Source organism: Scatophagus argus, chromosome 3, assembly GCF_020382885.2.
Source record: "Scatophagus argus isolate fScaArg1 chromosome 3, fScaArg1.pri, whole genome shotgun sequence".
NCBI classification, from domain to species: Eukaryota; Metazoa; Chordata; class Actinopteri; family Scatophagidae; genus Scatophagus; species Scatophagus argus.
The window spans coordinates 10,148,926-10,166,169 of NC_058495.1; the positions used below are offsets into that span (position 1 = coordinate 10,148,926).

The 17,244-nt window shown below is 40.3% G+C and overlaps 2 protein-coding genes across 6 annotated transcripts in view; one reads left to right on the plus strand and one right to left on the minus strand.

Annotated features, from left to right (window-relative positions):
- On the plus strand, window positions 1-13,254 carry LOC124056169 (telomeric repeat binding factor 2, interacting protein). Of its 4 annotated transcripts, none has more exons than XM_046383320.1 (10): window positions 1-130; window positions 673-918; window positions 1,568-1,713; window positions 1,894-2,138; window positions 2,913-3,002; window positions 3,142-3,799; window positions 3,891-3,988; window positions 4,930-5,355; window positions 5,797-5,968; window positions 12,739-13,251. In XM_046383320.1, exons 2-10 carry the CDS (start codon window positions 689-691, stop codon window positions 12,882-12,884), a joined length of 2,211 nt encoding a protein of 736 aa, XP_046239276.1. In that variant the 5' UTR covers window positions 1-130; window positions 673-688; the 3' UTR covers window positions 12,885-13,251. The 4 variants fall into 4 exon arrangements, with proteins under 4 accessions (XP_046239276.1, XP_046239275.1, XP_046239278.1 ...); XM_046383319.1 differs by having other exon boundaries at window positions 26-130; window positions 704-918; window positions 12,739-13,254; XM_046383321.1 differs by lacking the exon at window positions 1-130 and adding an exon at window positions 235-254 and having other exon boundaries at window positions 12,739-13,252.
- Window positions 7,367-17,244, minus strand: part of iffo2b (intermediate filament family orphan 2b) — a 27,452-nt gene continuing 17,574 nt past the window's right edge. The window contains exons 2-8 of one of the 2 annotated variants that reach the window (XM_046383324.1): window positions 16,321-16,381; window positions 15,004-15,099; window positions 13,590-13,760; window positions 12,434-12,582; window positions 11,701-11,902; window positions 11,457-11,555; window positions 7,367-10,695 (exon numbers count right to left, since the gene is read on the minus strand). In XM_046383324.1, coding sequence (XP_046239280.1) covers window positions 10,462-10,695; window positions 11,457-11,555; window positions 11,701-11,902; window positions 12,434-12,582; window positions 13,590-13,760; window positions 15,004-15,099; window positions 16,321-16,381 — 1,012 coding nt within the window. In that variant the 3' untranslated portion in view covers window positions 7,367-10,461. The remainder of the gene's footprint in view (window positions 10,696-11,456; window positions 11,556-11,700; window positions 11,903-12,433; window positions 12,583-13,589; window positions 13,761-15,003; window positions 15,100-16,320; window positions 16,382-17,244) is intronic. The other variant, XM_046383325.1, reaches the window with a different exon arrangement.

The window sequence follows — 17,244 nt, forward strand, 5'->3', positions numbered from 1 at the left end:
TGATACAAACAGTAGGGGGCGGTAATAAAATACTAATCGGATGCGATCCGCCGAAGAAGAAGAAGAAACCGGAAGAAAGGTTTATTTGGTTTTTATTAGTAGCAGCGGGAAAGCCAATACATACTTAACGGTACGTTTTAAGCTCAATGTCTAATCTAAGCGGTGTGTATTCAATACATCAGCTAATAAGGGAGCAAATATTGCTGTTAAACGGGTTACGTTAAAACTAAACGTTCAAAGCGGACTTAGCTGCTGTAAGTTAGCTAACTAACTAGATAACCACGAGTAACGCCTTCACAGTTTATATGCGCCGAAAAAAGCGTGGTTGAAGACAATAACTACTTTTTACTTTTGCTACCTTTAACTGTTATTGGATTATTAGTGGGCCACAATTCAGTAAACTGTCATAATTTCATATTTCATATTGCTTCTGAGCCTTCATGGCAGGTGCAAATATACGCTCCTGACGATAAATAATATAAAATTCAATAAATTAAAAAAGTGAAGACAACATTTTAACCTCCATGGATGTAGGACTTATTGCGGCGCTGTTGTATTATTCTGCATTACTTTTAGCTGCATCTGACTAGCTAATAAACTGGTACTTAACAACTAGCTTTCTGAAGCTACTTTGTTGAAGTGATTCACCGTCATTTATCCCTTTTCCATCAGGTGAGACATTTTGACCATGTCGATCAAACAGGAGGATATGGCCAAACCTAATATCTCCCCAGTTCTGTTTATGGCTGTGGATGGTGAACCCATGTCCTTTTTCTTGCGACCGGGTCCTGCTAAACGTAAACTCCAGCCGCTCATCACAGCCGGAGGAGGGATGTTGTGCAGTGTTCAGCAGCCGCGGGCAATCCTGCTGCTGGACCCAGTGGAAGGAGGATCTGTTGCTGAAACCACTGCTCATTGGTAGGTTCTGGACTGCCATAAGGAAGCATTCATGTCAGGAGGAATACTCTGTAATCTATACAGTTGATAGAAGAATACTATATGACTGTGCCATGCAAAAATATTTTTTGGCTTTGATGGGTTTACTCAGCCAATTTATCTGTCTTATCTCAGCCTTATATCTGGTATCCTTAAGTCTCTCAACATAACACAGGCTAGAGGGAACGTAGCCTATTTATTCACTCTCCCACGTCCTTCAGGTTGGAGGCCCCACCTAACCTGTCATGGGAAGGTACACTGGACCTCTGGGGATATTTTGTGGTCACCAAAATGTGTGTGTGTGGATGTGTATTCCTTTAGTTATGGGAACAAAAATCTGTTTACACAGTCGCATTGTGAGGACCTGCCTTACTTATGGGGACAACATGCAACTCTGAGGGTTTGCAGTGTTTATGCTGGTGATGTGTGTCAGAGAACATCCATGTGATTGCCAGAACCCAAGGTTTTCCTGCAGAATGTTGCGCTGTGGACAGATGATTAATGTTATTCACTTTATTATTGTATTATATTATTCACTGTCGTGGCTGATCGGTGTATATGTACTGTGTATGTTGTCAGCTAGATATTTTAGTAGAAGAAACTTCAAAGTAGTGTCTTGTTTTCTCCTCAGGTACGTGTCCACCCAGTACATTTACGACTGTATTGAGAAGGATGAACAGCTGAATTTAGAGGATTACAGGTTAAATCCTGAAGTGGTCCAGAGACAATCTGCCAGACTCAACAATAACAGAGAAAGCTCTCCTGGACTCTTAGGAGGTATAATGTTAAGACTTAACTTTATGAAGGAGCATAATCATTGTTTCTCACATTTAAAAAACGTGCTGTGGTTTTGTGTCAGCTGTACCATTTATTATCAAATTCAGATTGTATGTTACTTCATTAAGTTGTTTTAACTCTACTCATATATATTATCTGTTATTCTTTCATTATAATTAGGCAGGGTTGCCTACACAGCTGAAGATGATGCTGCCATTTTGAGTTATGTCAGTAAGCACATGTCGGAGGTTGGAGGAAACCGCCTTTGGCAAGACATGGAGAAGCAGCGTGTGACCAGTCACAGCTGGCAGTCAATGAAATATCGTTACAGAGTACGGCTGGCAAAGAAACAGTCAGAGGTTGTGGAGGGGGCAGAGGAAAATGGAGCAGAGGAAGATGCTAAAGTAGCAGAGAGAGAGACCAAGGTAATTCGCCTGGAAAGTGTTTGTTATATGTTATCTTGTCATGTATTTCCCTGTATCACACACTTCTTACAAAATTCAGATGCACATGTTTCAAGCACAGCACATAGTTTTGATTTGATCAGTGCACAAGTCCTGCAATAAATTCAACATTTGTAAAGTTTATAGTGTTCAGGATTTGTTGGCACAGCATCAGCAATGGGGTCATTCAACTCTGGTAGTTTTGACATTAGTTCTAAGTTTTGATGTTTTTTTGGTGTGTCAATGGCTGAGTATAAAAATATCGTCAACTGGATAAACAGCGCGGTGTTGCTCATGATGAGCAGACTGGCACCTTGCATGGCAGCCTCTGCACTCAGTATGAATAGTGCAGTTCAAACAGGAAGACAACAGTCAGTTTGGCCAAATAAGGGTGTTAGTTTTTCCTGTTATTAAGTCTTTATTGGACAAACCAGCATCTGAAGTTGTCCAAGTAGGCTATAGGTTGTAACGTCATTCGTGTACTTTTAGTTTGTAACTCGGAAATTAAAAAGCATGTTATCTGTGTTGCAACTCAAGAATGTAACTGCAATATAAGATAACAGTAATAAGATTGTCAAAGGTTAGCACACCATGAAATAGCTGCTGTAAATATTTTTGGCAGCTGTTTTTGTCACAGAGGCTGCAGGAGGAGTGCAGTTTTTGATACTACCACTGGGTGGTGCCAAATCAAAGAAAAGGCTAATCATAATCTCATCTTCTATAGAGGCCTGAAGTCTCTCGTGTGTCTGCTTGTAGGTGGAAGGAAATCAAGAGGCAGAGCCTCAAAAACCCATGAGTGCAGAAGATCCTGCATCTCCCCACACCGCAGAGTCAGATGTAACACAGGTACTGATTAGTACTCACTGCTTCCAACAAACACCACAGTTAAAGCATTTTCTTTACATACTTATCACCTTTCACTTTGTATGTGATTTAAAACATTAACTGAGCAGAAGTGAACAGGGCAGATTTGGTGTCTCCGCAGATAGAAGCCCAGTCCATAGCAGTTGAAAACAGACAACCAGAAGTTGTAGAAGCCCAAACATCCACTTGTTCCCAAGGAGAAGTGCAACATGTGACCCCACAGACGGACAAAGAACCAGATGAAAGCACAAAAGTAGTGACTGTAGAAGCTGAAACGTATAATTCCCCCCAGCCTGAGGTACGTTGTTTGGACTCACCAGCAGATGCTCACCCCATTCCAGCTGAGAGCACAGAACCAGAAACAGATGGACCACAAACGGTTGTCCCTCCTCAAAAAGAAAGCGTGCCAGAGGACTCTCCATGCTCTTTGACCAAGTCCCTGCCTGACACCTCCTCCCAGAAAGAGCCAAAAGAGAAGTCCTCCCCAAGGCCGCATCAACAACAGCGACGATCAACACGCAGGCAACTTCAGCTCGAGGAGTCATCGCCTGAAAGTTATGGCAAAAAACTCAGATCGGCATCAAGTTTTCCTGAGCAGCTGTCATCGTCTCCCCAGTCTTTGAAGAAAACTAAATCAGCCATTAAGTCTCCTTCTCAACAAGACACAACAGTGGACCAGCCGCCCTCTAAGAAAGCCAGAGGAAAGAGTGTTGCAGCAGTGGCTGACAGTCAACAGGAGGAGAGTGGACAAGCTGCCGTCTCTGAAGCAACACTAACAGGTTTGTTATACATCCACCACTTTGGGCCACAAAACGCACAGACAGCATCTAAATGTCTGCACAAGTTTTTCTTAAAACTTTTGTTTTGCAGCTATGGAATCTGTTCCAACACCACGGAAAGGAGTGAAGAGGAAAGAAAAGAGGAAGCTGGGGATTCTGGAGATGGCTACCAAAGAGTTTGAAAGTGAGGTAAGACACAGCACTGACTTTGAAATAGAGCATTTTACATTTAAAAGTATTTGTATGTCCCCAGAAAATGAACAGAGTAAAAAACAGAAAACAGAGTAGATTTTCTGAAAAATTACTTTTTGTAATTTCATCCAGAGGAAGTGGTTGGCCCTACATGACATATTTGAAGATTAAAATCTACAGAAATGGATTGAATCACTAATTCAGAGCTATCTTAGATAATAACCATGTTATTTATTTAAAATTGAGGATCTATCATCTTGCAATTTCTGTTTAAAGTCTTTGTTATCAAATCATTGGGTATAGTAGAGAGGGCAAAAAGTGTTCCAGTAAGTGTCATCAGTATAGCAACCATTTACCGCTTTTTATGAAAAGCAGTGGATTGGTAATTGTCAGAAGTCTGAGGCCTGGATGTGAGCAAATTCATCAAATTAGATGGATAAAATGAGAATAACTTAGTGGCACAAGCCTTTGCTCGTTCTTTTTTTTTTTTTTTTACATTTCAAATAGCAAATAACTTAAATGCCAGCACACAGAACTACAGAATCTCATGAAATATTGAAATTAATATGACACAATTAATCATCAACTATAATATAAGGGGCTGATGCTTTCTGCTGGCTTTTATTTAATACATTTTATAACCGCACGCAATTATCAGGTACCCCATTGAATTAACTAATGTAATGTGGCCTGGCAGTGAAATGATTTGAAGATAAGAGAAAATAAAAGCTTACAAATTTAGCTCCTCCTGCTTCATTGTTTCCTTCATTAATCCCTTTTGATTGCTCAAGAGCTCTATTTGCTATTGTCTCTTGCTTCATTGCTCAATAGAAATGTGTTCAAATGAACACAAAGGTTTGTGTCAAAGAACCATGTAATTTTCACATACAAAAATCTGTTCGTTAAATACTTTAACTGCTATTGTTCCTTTCTCTCAGTCTGATGAGGACAAAGTTTCGGATCTCCAAAGCCCAGCTGAAACAGTAACTGTGCAACCCATATCGACAGAACCCTCACTCCCCACTCCAGCCACAGCTGCTTCCACGCAGTCCAACCCTGAGCCAGGGCCCAGCCTCCAGGAGAACGTGCAGGAGACCCAGGACTCCCATAGAAACTGCCTGGCAGTGGCAGGCTGCGCTGAGCCTGCGGCCACCGAGGTCGTCGACACAACCTCTAAGGCCCACTTGTTCATATTTGAAAGTGAATCTCAGGAGGAAGACTCTCAGTCCAGTCTGGGTGAGAACCCAGCACCTCCAGCTGACCCACAGCCAACAGTGAACAAAGACTCTGCCTTTTCACTCACTCAGTCCCAGCTGGAGGAGGACAAGCAGCGAATCAGAGAACTGATGCAGGAGACAAACCAGGTGAACACTATGGTGCAATAAATGCAATATAAACTTTCTTTTGGAATTGATGAGAATTTTGTCAGTAGTGTGGGCAGAATGTGATGGCAGAATGCACTGTGCGTTCAGAGAGTTGTTGTTTTAGGGATTCAAGGATTCAAGGAACTTTATTGTCATACCAGCTCACATTCACATGTTTATGGTACGAACTCAGGTCTGACTCTTTTACCGGCTTACTGGCAAATTATGTGTACATGTGATGGAAAAGTGTGCCGCTGGATGCATCACATGCGTTACTACGCAGTGATGTGCATGGATTCTGTGCATAAAAAATCCCAACCTTTTGCAGCCCCAAGCAGGACAGTCTTTTGTCTGCTACAGTTACATGCTCTGTATTCATAGTTATATTCCCTTTGGCAGCATTACATCATTTCTAACCTCTCTGAACTATTTTTTGTCTAGGACTTAGTCAGCGTGACCAAAGCACTGTTGAAGACCAGTGGAGACTTCTCTGACGCTCGCGAGCTGCTATTGAATCCCCTCTCCATGTCAGGACCGTGTTGGCAGTGCTACGACGACGATCTTTTGCTCGCGGGTGATCCTGTCATCCAGCAGCAGCTGAAAGAGAAATACGGTGAGGAGCTTGTGGCCAAACGAATTGTGTTCCTTGAGTTAGAGAGATGAAAATGAACACAAGTCACTGTAGTAAAAAAGGAGAGTAGGAGATCTGGACAGAAGGAGCATATTCGTTTATATACTCATCTAAAATCAGAGAGTTGGTTAGCTGATGTTCATTAGAGTTTGACTTAACATTTTCAGTTTCTCTGTTGCCTTGTCCTTTATTGCTGCTCCTTCTGACTAACTCTGAAGAGATAAAAATCAGAAACATATGAGGGTTTAACAGTTGAAACATATTTTAGGCAAATTATGTTGTTGCTGTTCATGTTCCACATCTTTGTTTGGGGACAGAATGTTTTAATGCGTTTTAGCATGAAAATACCGAATCTGTTCATGTTTTTAATATGTTTTATATATGTTTTCTTTCAATTGCATAATAAATAGTTTAATACCATTTAAAAAATATGAAATAAATCTCCCTTTTATATGTATTTTGTTTCACCACACACTTGAACAAACTGCATTCAAATGCAAAAAAGACACTTCGGCCTTGTGGGAAATCTGTGATAGGAAGAGTGACTGATTAATAAAAATGTGGGCTAAATTGTTTCCCTGTAAGCCATTCGAGCTGCCTTAAGATAGATAGATAGATACTTTATTGATCCCGAGGGAAATTCAAGATTTAAGTGCAGCAATATGCGACTCCAAGTATTAGGAATATCACAGTAACCAAGCTCTTTGATTTTTTTTTCATATTTACCTATTACCTTTTTAAGTTTTTAAGTGAAATTAAAAAAAAGTCAGACTTAAGTGGGTGAGCTGCTGATACCTGCTGTATAGTTAACATATTGCATAGAAAACTTCTTATAAATCTGAATTAATACCAACAATAACCACTTGGTGTCATTAATCTCTGCTAAACCAGATATTGATGATGATAAGAAACAATCTTGTTTACAGTAACACACACTAAATATGAATTTGTATATATGTATACATTTCTGACTACAACATAGATTTGAGATTATAATAATCATAATAATAATTTAAAGCTTTATTTATATAACACAACAAGGTGAGAGGCGTTTAACAAAACCCAAGGTGATGAAACAGTCAGAACAAATATTGTCTTAAAAATTTTAAAGTGAAAGAGTTAAAAGCTCTGCAATATAATTAGGCCCTTATAGCTTTAAAAGGTGACGATTAAGAAACAATATTTCTTATTTTATTAAAAGATGAATAATTAATTATAATGGAAAATAGATTATAAAGTAATGTTATGTTCTTTGTTTGTTCCAGTTATAATGTTACCAACAGGATTTTGTACAATCTTTAGACTGGAGGGAACTCTTTTACTAATGCTTGAAAACAAGGAATCAAAACATATTTGCACAAAAAAGGAAGCAAATTAGCCTGAATTTTTATCCAATCCACCATTTTATTTCATTTTACCCCAAATATCAGTTGAGTACATTCATAATGTTGAAACAGCCTTTCCCAGACCCACATGAATACGTTGTATCAATAGTTTAAATGCAAAAATAAATCCATAAACCTAAGACAAAAGCACTTAAATTAAAGAAGACAGATCAACAACTTAAAACCAACAGGATGATACCTGTGATGCAAATGAAACAGACCAGAATCCAAAACAGTTCAGTAGATTTTACCCAAATATGGCCACAAGTATTGCTGCACCTTTTATCTTCCCCTCATGTTTATGACGCTAAATACAAGCAAAACAATAATGATATTCAACAGGTATGCCGATGAGCATGTAAAACTGTACGCTGACACCACAGTTAACCATGTAAACCCAGAGCTACACCGATACAAACCAATCATATAAAAACCCTTTTTAGAATGAAACATACACATCCATCACAACCTCATTTACATACACCCAGGTGACATACTCTAAGTTGGTCAGGTAAGAACCTGCCGAGTAAAGCAAAACATACCGAGTTCTCCAATAAGTAACGGCACACCATATATCCCTGGATAGAAACAGCCACATTTTTTTGCTCAGCTTTTACTGGTAAGGTCTTTAGAGGACAGACGCCTCCAATCAAGCTACATTCATTAAGGAGGGTTGCTACAGTTTTATTGACTGGATGGTGTTGGGTGTTGACCTGCTTTCAGGGATGAAAAGGAAGATAAAACACCTAACATCTCATAGTTTGCGAGAATGCTGATTTTGGAAAAATCAGACAAATGTCTGGTCAGGTAAACGTGTGGTAGGCATATACAAACACTGAGACTTTCCAGAGTTAGTAGGATTCATAGCTTGATTTACATCTTTGTCATGTCACTGTACACTTTGCTTTGGTTGGCTGGTTAGTGTGATGGTCAGAGTGGTGTGGGCTACAGTCTCAACAAGGAAAAGTCAGATACAGCAAACGCTATTGTTTCTGCATGTTACAGCTGTGCAGCCATTAAATAAAGTGTTTGATGTCGTTGATACAAAGTACAGTACCAATAAAAGAATGGCTCTTTGTTACTTATCAGGCTGGTTTTACATCCACTCAAACATGAAAGGGAATGAAGGTTCACTGTGAGTCACACACTTCCTCACTCTTACATAATCATACATGAGCATATAGTTTTTATTATAGGTGAGGTGATGGGGTCAGTAAGTGACCAAAATGTCTGGAACAAGTTTAATAGTCCTGCAAAATTAATAAAAGCAGAATATGGTCTCAGTAATACACTTTTTGGTTAACACAGAGTGATTAAAAACTGTGAAAAATACACTTTCTGACACAAATACAGTTAATGATTAGGATAGACACTGTTTGGATTAAAAACATAGCGCACAGTCTGCATTGCAGCTATTTAGTTCCAAAAATAATGTTATAAAAAAAGACCCATAGCTCCTTTTCTCCACACAAACATGCTGAAATAACAAAAGGCCTGTATTTTGACATTCTGCTTCTGTAAAACTTCAGATTGAAGTAGCACTTAATCTTTGATCCAGCAAACCGTACGTACATTATTATACAAAGAGGTGGAAAAAAAACATGTTATTTCTATCCCCACGCGTTGATTAGTTTCTACGCAAACCCAGTGAGAGCACTGAAAAGCAAAACTGAGACATATCTCAGTCTGTTGCAAAAAGACTAATATGAACAAAAAGGCCTCTGGGGTGTACGATCACATGCCTACAGCCCTCTGTACAGTCTGACACTTTAAGCCCAGATTCAGAAGAGACAAAGCAGGACGTTCATCTGGAACAGAGTCCCCTGCAGGACAACAGGAAATAATCTTTTACTGAAACCACAGAGAAATAAATAGCTACTCCAAACAACAGCAACTACAAAATATGTAAGATGGTCATCTATGAAGATTATGTGAAAGAGAAGCTTTTCAAAATGTGTCCTTTGGTTTTATTTGAGACGTTGGAGGGAATGGTTTTACTTGGATAAGTTTAGTGTGATTTCTTTGATAAAAACATTGATTTTTGACATTTAAAATGATATGTCTGTATGTGCACAAATGAAACTGTCCAAGATGACAACAATGTTTCCTCAATAGTGCGAATCACAACAATGCACTGTGTGTTTCAATGGCAACGTTAACAATTATAGTCGTGAATGAAGATATCAGTCCATTGTTGAGGGGGCACTGTTCCAGGTTTTACTGTTGATATCCATGAAAAAACAAAATACTGTTTCACACTCAAATGCACAAAAAAAGTTCTCAAAATTTTACATAGAAAACACCTGCTTTGCTTAAAAGGCTAATTGTATTGGTTTTAAGAGAAACAAGGAAGGGTGAAAAGCCAGTCCGAAAATAAGGCCAGCTAAATTGCATAGAACTTCAGTAGTGCACTGATGCATCAAAAGGCTGTGCTCCTTTCCCCTGTCAACTTTGGCAACCCTGCAGAGTTCCCTCAGAAACCACCAGAACTCCTACACCATTCATCTCCACTCCTTGTTTTGTCTCCTTGACAGGAGACACTCAAATTCCAAACAGTTTAATTTGGATTCCAAACACCCCATGTAAATCATGACAAAAACAAAACAGTGTTCAATTGAGGGGCACAGACTTTTTTCAATCTAAATGAAATATTAAATTATAAAGATGGATGTATTTTATGTGAAAGTGGAGGAGCACAATATGTACTATTTTCAATTCCTTTAGAAAAAAAGGACATCATTAGGGTAAGAATGTGTATAAAATACTTCTCATCCAGTTCAAAACATGAGAGAATTTTTTATTCTCTCCCGTAAAATGATGTGAAGCTCTGGACAAGGATTCATCGAGGCAGCAGTCAGGAAGAGAGCACAGCTCGGACTCTGTTCGCACCCTTTCTGTTTGTAACGCCCCCTACCCCAACCCTCCACAACTTCCTAAACAACAGAAATAGTATAAAAGCACCAGTTCTGTGCCTGCATCAGGGAGCACGACCATCAGAACTTTAATAGGTCAAAGAGGCCCAGATTTGCCTCTCTAGCAGGGAGGAGTGGCGTTTAGGAGGAGAAGGGACAAAGCCCAACTATGCAGCCATCAACTAACGGGGACTTCAGCCTCTGCGTCCTTGTCCGAGATCTCGTCCTGGATCTCGTCTGTGTTCCCTGAGTCGCTGCTGGCCACAGAGCTGAAAGAGGGAGAGCTCCTGCCACCTTTAATCATCCGTCGGCAGGTCTCCATCTGCACATCCAGGCCCCTCTTCATGCTGCACATCTCCATGTACTCGTGCAGATGCCGGTTCATGTCACTCTTTGCTGTGGCCAATTCCATCTGAAAGGAGGGAAGTGGATTAAATAGAGTGAGGATGTAAGAGAGTGGGGAGAGAGGCTAGCCTTATGATTCAGTTTCACCCTCCCCCACCTCTTAATTTGCAATATTGTTTAATTGTAAAAACCTGAAAATCCATAGAGACTTTAAAATGGTGTACTATTTTATACCTCATAAGTTCAATTTTGAACCACTAGCTACTAAGCTAACAGTTACTACCTCTGTTGGTATCTAAATGAACTGTAGACAGGCAGCAACTCAAGGGAAGGATGAAATAACCTAAATTTAAGGAAAAACCCCAAAAACTCCCCTCAGAAAAAAAAATCTCTGGACTATCTTTGTCTCAGATCCATATTGAAAACTAATTCTATACACTGTTTACTATATACTAAATATCATAATGCACTTCTCTAACAGTTAACATACAAAGGTATACTTTCATACTGATATTTTATAGTTACGGAAAATGACAACAAATAAAGCTGTTTCACCACCACCCACAATTTATTTTAGTTTTGTCCATCTGTGAGTATAAAATTACTTTATTAGTGTCCATCAGCATTACAAGCACCCACTACAAAAAAAAAATCAATCTTATTTAATATGCATACTGTCTGCTTTGAGAATACTTTATTTCACTTCAGCACAACATACTAAAAATTTGTTTGAACAATGAAGTCACATGGATTTTAGGCACAGCTGATTGTGCTTGTTTTGTGCTTGCAAGTTCTCTTTGCACACACAAAAACAAACAGATTGTCTACCTCAATCTGGCCGATGGTCTCCTGGTACTCCTGCTCTCTGGTCTTAAATAGTGACTCTGTTTCATCAATGAGGCTGCCAAGACTTCCATCCTGGGAGTCCTTAGAGAGCACAGACAGAGGCCTCATTCATCATGCATGAGAAAATGTCTTATACAGCACCCATAGCAATGATATACACACTGCCTTGCCTTGAGTTTTAAAACCATTTACTCTACAAAGGACCATCAATGCAGACAGGACTTACTGGATCAGTGGGTTCACCGTTGCCATCAGAGGTGCAGGCATTTGTGAAGGTTGTTGCAGTGATGGTGCACGGTACATTGTAGTTTGTGAAGTCCTCCCACAGCAACAGAGTCTCCTCGTTTTCCTCCCACGTCAGGCTGTCGCAGTCGTCGTCAATTTCAAATGTTTCGCGCCTGGCAACAAAGGAGTTATCTGAACAATGTCTGTGTAGGACGAGGACAGGAAATGGAAAGAACAAAAGAGAGGGAGGAAAGACAAGTATAATGGCCACCAAACTGAGCAGAGGTCACAAGCAAAGAGGAAGATGCGGTTTGAAAGAAGACAAGCAGATGGAAGGGAAAGCATTTCTGAAATACAAAGACGAACTGAAAACTTTCTTGTGAGAATATTTTCGGGGGTTAGTGATTAGCAAGATGAACAATGTTGAAAGAGTGAAAAATATTAGAAAGTTTCCAGAAACAACCAGTGTAACCTCCTTTAACAGAGCAAGTTAAAGCCCACAGCATTTATAGCTGCTGATTTTTGCTGAATCAGCTTACTGTAGGTTAGTTGCAACACTCCATATAAACAGTAGAGGGAGATGAGGGAACACACAGTTCAACTCCATCAAAACAGTGCTGCAGGAAAAACTAATGCAACTGCAGAGCATGTTTTGGTTCATTCAAAGCAGAGAGGACTTGACTCTGTGTGTGTGTGTGTGTGTGAGAGAGAGAGAGAGAGAGAGGTCTGCTTACAGCTGGTTGAGCATGCGTTTCATTTCATCTGTGATATTGAGCGACCCGGCAGCCTCCTCCTCTGAAGGGCTGGGCTCAGCATCCATTTCTGAGCTCTCCTCATCTGACACAGCTTTACGCTCTTTTCTCCTGCAGCAGGCCATGGCACCCTGCAAACACACACAAAGAAATATAAACATCATTCATCAGATTCACCTTAGACCGTCGAGCATCGTGCGGCTTGATGATCTGAGGGGAATCTGTAGCAAAACTTGACTTTTACTGTTTGGTCATCCATCCATTTTCTATACCGCTTTATCCGGCAGGGTTGTGGGAGGGCTGGAGCCTATCTCAGCTGACTATGGGCGAGAGATGGTACCCCACCCTAGACTGTGCATGTTTCTGGAGCACCTGGAGAAAACCCACACAGAACATGCAAACTCCACACAGAAGGGCCCAGATTGGGATTTGAACGTGGAATCCTCTTGCTGTGAGGCGACAGTGCCAACCACTGCACCACAGTGCCACCCTTCAGTTGTGCATAGTTTATTAAATAAATCTGTACTGTTGGAGAAAACTACTGCTGCTTGATGCAATATCGTCTTATTCTGCACTCATCGGCACCCTTTACACGATGCCTGCTTCATAAATGTGCCAACAGACGAGACACTTTTTGTGTGGAACCTTCTTTAAAAGTACTGTACAGAGAAGAAATTCCAGGCACATGCTGTAAAACAACATAAAACATAACAGAGGCCACCAGCTTGATTCACAGTGGATTTATTCTTGAGCTTTGGCCAGCACTGTCGGCGCAATGTGATAACCTTGTGCGCAGAGAAGAGTCATCACATCAGCATTTCACTTTTTTGTGTATCTGTGTGTGTGTGTGCATATGCATATGCATATGTAAGAGTCACTGCTGTAGGTATTCTGCATGTGTATGTTTCTGTGTTTGTGTGTGTGTTGGCAAACATGCTGGCGCAGATTCCTGCACCTTCAGAAGGGTCACTCAGTACACAATCCACCAGTGAAAAAGAAGCTACACGCAGTCAGCCATAGGCAGCTCTGGTTTCATCTGTAGCATGCTGATTTGTTCCTTCACTGAAGAATTCATATATTTTGCTGCGATTACTGTCAGCTCCTCTGACAAACAGTGAGACAGCAGACAGACACCCACCTTCTCTGGGAGCGACCTGGCTGGACTGACGTTGAACATCTTTGACATGTCCTCTGAATTGCGTTGCTGGGCCACATCACACAGTTTGGCCGTGATGTCGATCCGTCTGCAGATGTCCATGTCCACCCTCCTGGCTTTCTCCTGAATCTTGGTGTCCAGGTCAGACATTTGCTGCAGGGGTGAGAATCGTTGTTTTAGATGTGCAAACCAAACACACTCTCACATTGGGTACACATACAATATGTAAACTTGATTCAGTGTGGCAGGCAAAGAACTGCAATCAAGTGATATTTTATTGTTAATTACATCTCTGGTGACAAAATCATCTCCATACTCTTGTTTGTCCCTTGAACTTTCAGTGTTGAGTTTGAAATCCACATCAATCCAGTTGACACTATGTATGCAGCATCTGAATGTTCATCTTTCATATCATTTTCACTTCAAATGCCATTTTTATGTTACAGTTTACGATATGTGATTGAAATGTACCATTTTATTCATTAAGTTTGGTTTCATTCTGATTCTTATAGTACTTTGAACTTGATAAGGATTTCCAAATTAGGTTAGGTTAAATTAAAAATACTAAGACATCTACATCTGTATATATTACAAAAACTATTAATTTTCATCATCATTTTGTCCATTTAATAATTTTGCAATGATATTCTGTTTGTTAGGGCAAATGGATCATGCTAATAGGTTCCATATAGATTGGTTCTTCCTGCTACAGTGAAAGTCTGAACACTTTGGAGGATTTTTTTGAGTGATGACAAGAAGGTCACCACATCTAGAGCACATACCACAAAATACAGGATGTCTAACTGCAACTACAAAAACTGTGACATTAAATGATCTATGCCTCCTACGAGATCCACTACTAGTATGTCACTTACCTGTCTCTGGATTCACACATCGCCAGGGATGAAGTTAAGCAAAGAAAATAACAAGAAAAATCTACAATGTGCAGATGCCAAAAGTGAAGATGAGCAGGATAAACAGCAAAGAGTTTCGATAATAGCAACAACATCCTACTTTAATTATCCCTTAGCAAGCACAAGCTGTGTCTCAGCCCACTGCAGTATATTACAACTGTATATCACACTAGAGCAGACCTGCCAAGGAACAATACAGATCTGTTCAGAACAGGAAGTGCTCTTGATCTACTGCTGCTATTTGAGCTCTTTTCAATGAATGCTTGTCTTGGAGGTTTTCTGGCATTATATGTTTTTCTTGGAAAGAATGGAAGGTTTAGTGTCATTATTTAGACTTAAACAATTGTACATTCTTCACACATGAATGTTGGAACAATTGACATGGTTGCTTAAGTGTGGGATTTAGCACTTAGCGCTGTAAAATCTCAATTGGCCTTAGGGAAGTGATGATGACATCAGTGTAACAATGAACAAATACTTACATCACTCATCAGACTCTTGAAGACCACAAGTTCAGCCTTCAGTCTGTCCACCTTCTCACTCAGCTCATCCTGGACCTCAGCTGATTCCTGGGCGCTCTGGGTGGACATCACAGTGAAGACACATGACAGGCAAACAAACATACCGTTAGGGTTAGTGGATTAGGCTATGCTTAACCATGAACTCAGATTGATTAAATTTGTGCAATCTGTAAAATAAAGTTCAGTAATTATTCCTAAACTGGCATCAGATCCATGTTCCACTCAGCTATGGCCCTTCTTATCAAATGAAGGTTTATAGTGTTACACATTTTCATATTGGTTACTGTTTAGCCTTTTATGATCAGTACCCAGACATTCTAGTTTGCTTATCAAATTTACATGACTGAAATGATGCAAGCATGAAGCAAAACACAAGGTGTAATAAAACTACAGATGTAGCCGTGTAAGGTATGATAACCATGTCCTGAATCCTAGCATGTGTGTTAACTGAACATACAAGAAGGCTGGACACAGACGTTCTGTTCAGTTAGGTCCAAGAGGCTAAAACTGAATAGTCTGTCATTCAGTGCAATATACTTATTCTCTGTTACCTTTTTCATGTATGTACAGTAAATATGAAGCTATGGTCAGCGGCTGGTTAGCTTACTTTGTCATAAAAATTCAAAGTAGTAGGAGACTCTTATTACTTAATTCTGTCACTAAAAAGGCTCTTCCATAGACAACAGCATCTGCCGGTGTACTCTAAAAGGTAAAAGCCCCCAGGGGGACGACACTCCACCTATCTATCTGGGGTTTTGCTGACCCACAACTGGAGCTGAACATGCATACTGTCACTGATCGATTTGAGCTAACACAGAGAGAGGGAAGAATTCCATCTAGATGAGGTGCTCACATCAGGTGCTCACAGCGTTTGTGTTATGGTACAGCCTTAAAACGTTAAATTCATTTTGCCTTCTCTGAACAGAAGCATAATGGCACACCGCTGGGGATATTTGATGTTTATATCTATTTCTAGGCCAACAGACTCTCTCTGATGGATTTGTAACATGGTTTTACTAATGTGACACACATCCTCCTGGCTACAGCTGCTTCTCGTGCTGACTCCACACTGAATGAAACACCACGAAGAACTGAGCTATATATAAATGTGTATGCATGTGCCGTAGAAGCAGGTTTGTAAATGTGTGCGTGCACACTTTTTACTCAGGTCGTATTTGTGTTCCTTGTCTGCATGTGGTAAAGGGCTCATGGCCAAACGTCAAACAGCTGTGCATGAATGTGTTAGTGGAACATATTTTATTGTTTATGTTTCCCAACCTGCTGCAAGGATTCCACCGTGGACTCCAGCTGCTCTCGTTTGGACAGCTCCTCCTCCCATCTGCAACACAGAGCACAGAGCTGGGTCACTTACCGCTGGACCTGGACCCCTGGGGTCCACTGGACAGGTTAACGGTGCTATTGTGGGAATAACAGCACCCCACCCCAGAATGGAGTTTTGTCCTTCTCAAAACACAACAAACATTGTTTTTGAGCCTTAGAATGACTGCACAGAGACATCTGAGCATTAACACACCCGGAAGGGTGGAGTGTTTCTGCTGCAGCCTGAATTCTTTCATGCAAGCTCGTGAAGTCTTAGGAGCGGGGAACCTGGTGGCGATGAAAGCTACACATATAGAGCTTAAAAAACTACAGATATGGTTTAACATGTACAAATTCTACCACCCTTGTGCAAAGTCATAAGTAGTAATTCAAATATTTATTGAAAATAATACTGAATTATTTATTACATCAGTGTCACCAGCTGGTCAATTTGCAAGCGATATAAAATGACCCAAGACTGAAAGTCTTCTGCCATGCTTGTGGGTTTGTGAGGCTGTATTTAGTCACGGTGGTGCTTAAAGCCAAAAGCTAATGTCAGCATGCTACAATTGTTTCAGTGACAATGTTAAAATGCAAATGTTAGGGACATATGATATGTACTGTTTTGACCATCTCAGTTTAGCATGTTAGCATGCTGTAGCAGCAGTACAGTGAAGGCTGTTGGAAATGTCAGGGTGTCAAAAAAGCGATAACGAAGGAGGTGTGGATGTGTGTACCAAATTTCAGGGCAATCAATCCAATAGTTTTTAAGATGCTTCAGTGTGAACCAAAGTGGTGGACTGACCAACCAACCAACTGACCAACCAAACAAACTGATGAACCATCCCCAGAGCCACACCACCCGCATGTCTAAAAATAAAG

Excerpts from the sequence above, each read along its gene's own strand:
- LOC124056169 (XM_046383319.1), top strand. The coding sequence starts at position 41 with ATGCGATCCGCCGAAGAAGAAGAAGAAACCGGAAGAAAGGTTTATTTG. Across the intron at positions 3,989-4,929 it reads CCAAAGAGTTTGAAAGTGAG|TCTGATGAGGACAAAGTTTC; the intron begins GTAAGACACAGC and ends CCTTTCTCTCAG. Across the intron at positions 5,356-5,796 it reads TGATGCAGGAGACAAACCAG|GACTTAGTCAGCGTGACCAA; the intron begins GTGAACACTATG and ends TTTTTTGTCTAG.